General features: G+C 48.8%; 1 protein-coding gene across 1 annotated transcript; it reads right to left on the reverse strand.

Moving 5' to 3' along the window:
- Positions 1–820: 820 nt before the first annotated feature.
- On the reverse strand, positions 821–1,495 carry LOC131284562 (DDRGK domain-containing protein 1-like). Its single transcript, XM_058313425.1, has one exon. The coding sequence runs from the start codon at positions 1,493–1,495 to the stop codon at positions 821–823; it is 675 nt and encodes a 224-aa protein (XP_058169408.1).
- Positions 1,496–1,738: the final 243 nt, after the last annotated feature.

Raw genomic sequence — 1,738 nt, forward strand, 5'->3', positions numbered from 1 at the left:
ATAGGATTTGCAGTGTTTACGTCGTCGATATGCGTTGCACAGGCACTTACGGCTTCTCTCACCGATACCTCGGGATGGAGGAGCGTATGGTGCTTTATTCGACACCCGTCTACCGCGCAGCCTCGCCAGGATTTGCAGGGCCAGTTGCCATGGTCATTCAGGCACGTCCTGCAAAGGTGCTTCGACTCAACAAAGCTTAACCGTTCGGCCACCGTTGCCGCTTTGAACTGATCACATTCATAGATTCGATGTCCTTCTCTTTGGCACACCGTGCAAGATTTTCGTACTGGTGTTCGTATCTGTGGTTGTGGTGGTGGCTTGATCGGCTGGGCATTAGGCGGAGCTTCGTGTACGTTTAAGGCGACCGTATTTTTCCTTCTCTTTTCTCCTATTCTACTAATTTCCTTAAGGTCGTTAGTCACTAGGCAAGCACGTTCGGCCATGCGCGAGGCAAATAGACTAAACCCTTCAAGCCCTTCCACTGATTTTTCTTCTTGGAATGCGGAACAACTCAGCTTCATCTCTCCCGGTAGTTTATCTTCCAACTCCTCGAGTAGGGATGGATTTTTTAAATGCTCAACTAATCCTGCGGCTCTCATGTGGTTTGTTAGGGCTTTCACGGTTAGCCCAAACTCGATCATAGTTCGCATTTTGTCCGGCTTTGGTGGAGGTAAATCTCGGATTTTATTCATTAGGGAGCGGATCAGCAAACTTGGTTTCCCATACACCATTTTTAGGGTTTTTATCACATCTTGCACGTTTTCTTTCAGCGTTAGTTGCTCTTTAACTAGCTCTAGCGCATTCCCTTTTAGGCACCTTTTCAGTCTGATGAGGTTTTCCGCGCTACTGAATCCGCTGAGCTGGAGCGGGAGAGGGCATCCTCGTGCGAATTTGGCCTTTGTCCACTCATCCCTTTGTTCGTACTAAGCCAGCATACTACCTTTTCACTGTAGCTGTCCTCGGTGCCTAAACGGCTTGGTAGAGAGAGTTGGCGCATCAGTTCTCGCTTCTTCTCCAGCGACTCTCGGCGAGCGTTTTGTTCTCGAGCGATGAGTTCCGCCTCTGCCTTCATCTCTATCTCTCGACGAAGGTTCTCCTCTTCGGCGAGCTTTCTTTTTTCCTCCAACTGTCGGGCCGACTCTTCGTTCTTGCGACGCAGCATCTCTCTCTGCTCCTGTATCTCCCGTTCTTTAAAGCTTCTTTCTTCTTCTATCAGCTTTAACTGCTCTCTAACATCCGTTGAGAGGCAGGTAGAGGTGATACTTTTAACCGTACCCCGTTCGTTCTTCCTAGTCGATGCCGTTGACCCCTTCCTCGACCGCGTGGAAGGTTTTAAGCCGGCGGATCCTCGATCTTCACGGAACTTGGCGGCCGTGGATTCCTGCTTGTCCTTGCACTTGGAGCACACGTATTTTGTATCGGGGTCTTTGTTCCCGTCGAACAGTCCCGCACATTCGGCATGCTCCCACTTATTGCACAAACAGCAATGCTCCATCATGGCCCCGTCCTGTGGTCGGTCACACAGCTGGCACGTTGGCTTCACTTCCATCTCCTTTCTTTCTTCACCGAGAAGGATTTCAGAAGTTGTTGGGATGATTCTCTTTAACCAAAAGGGCGGTTCTGAAACTATTAATTTTACATGTTACATACATTTTATGTCATTTACATGTACATTACTCTTCCTTGCTACTTACTCCTCTCCCCCTCTGTCCTTCTAATTTCGGTGGTTCTTTGCTTT

Source organism: Anopheles ziemanni, chromosome 3 (assembly GCF_943734765.1).
Source record: "Anopheles ziemanni chromosome 3, idAnoZiCoDA_A2_x.2, whole genome shotgun sequence".
NCBI classification, from domain to species: domain Eukaryota; kingdom Metazoa; phylum Arthropoda; class Insecta; order Diptera; family Culicidae; genus Anopheles; species Anopheles ziemanni.

Bases quoted from the DNA above. Each gene is read 5' to 3' on its own strand.
- LOC131284562 (XM_058313425.1), bottom strand. From the start codon at position 1,495: ATGGAGCATTGCTGTTTGTGCAATAAGTGGGAGCATGCCGAATGTGCG.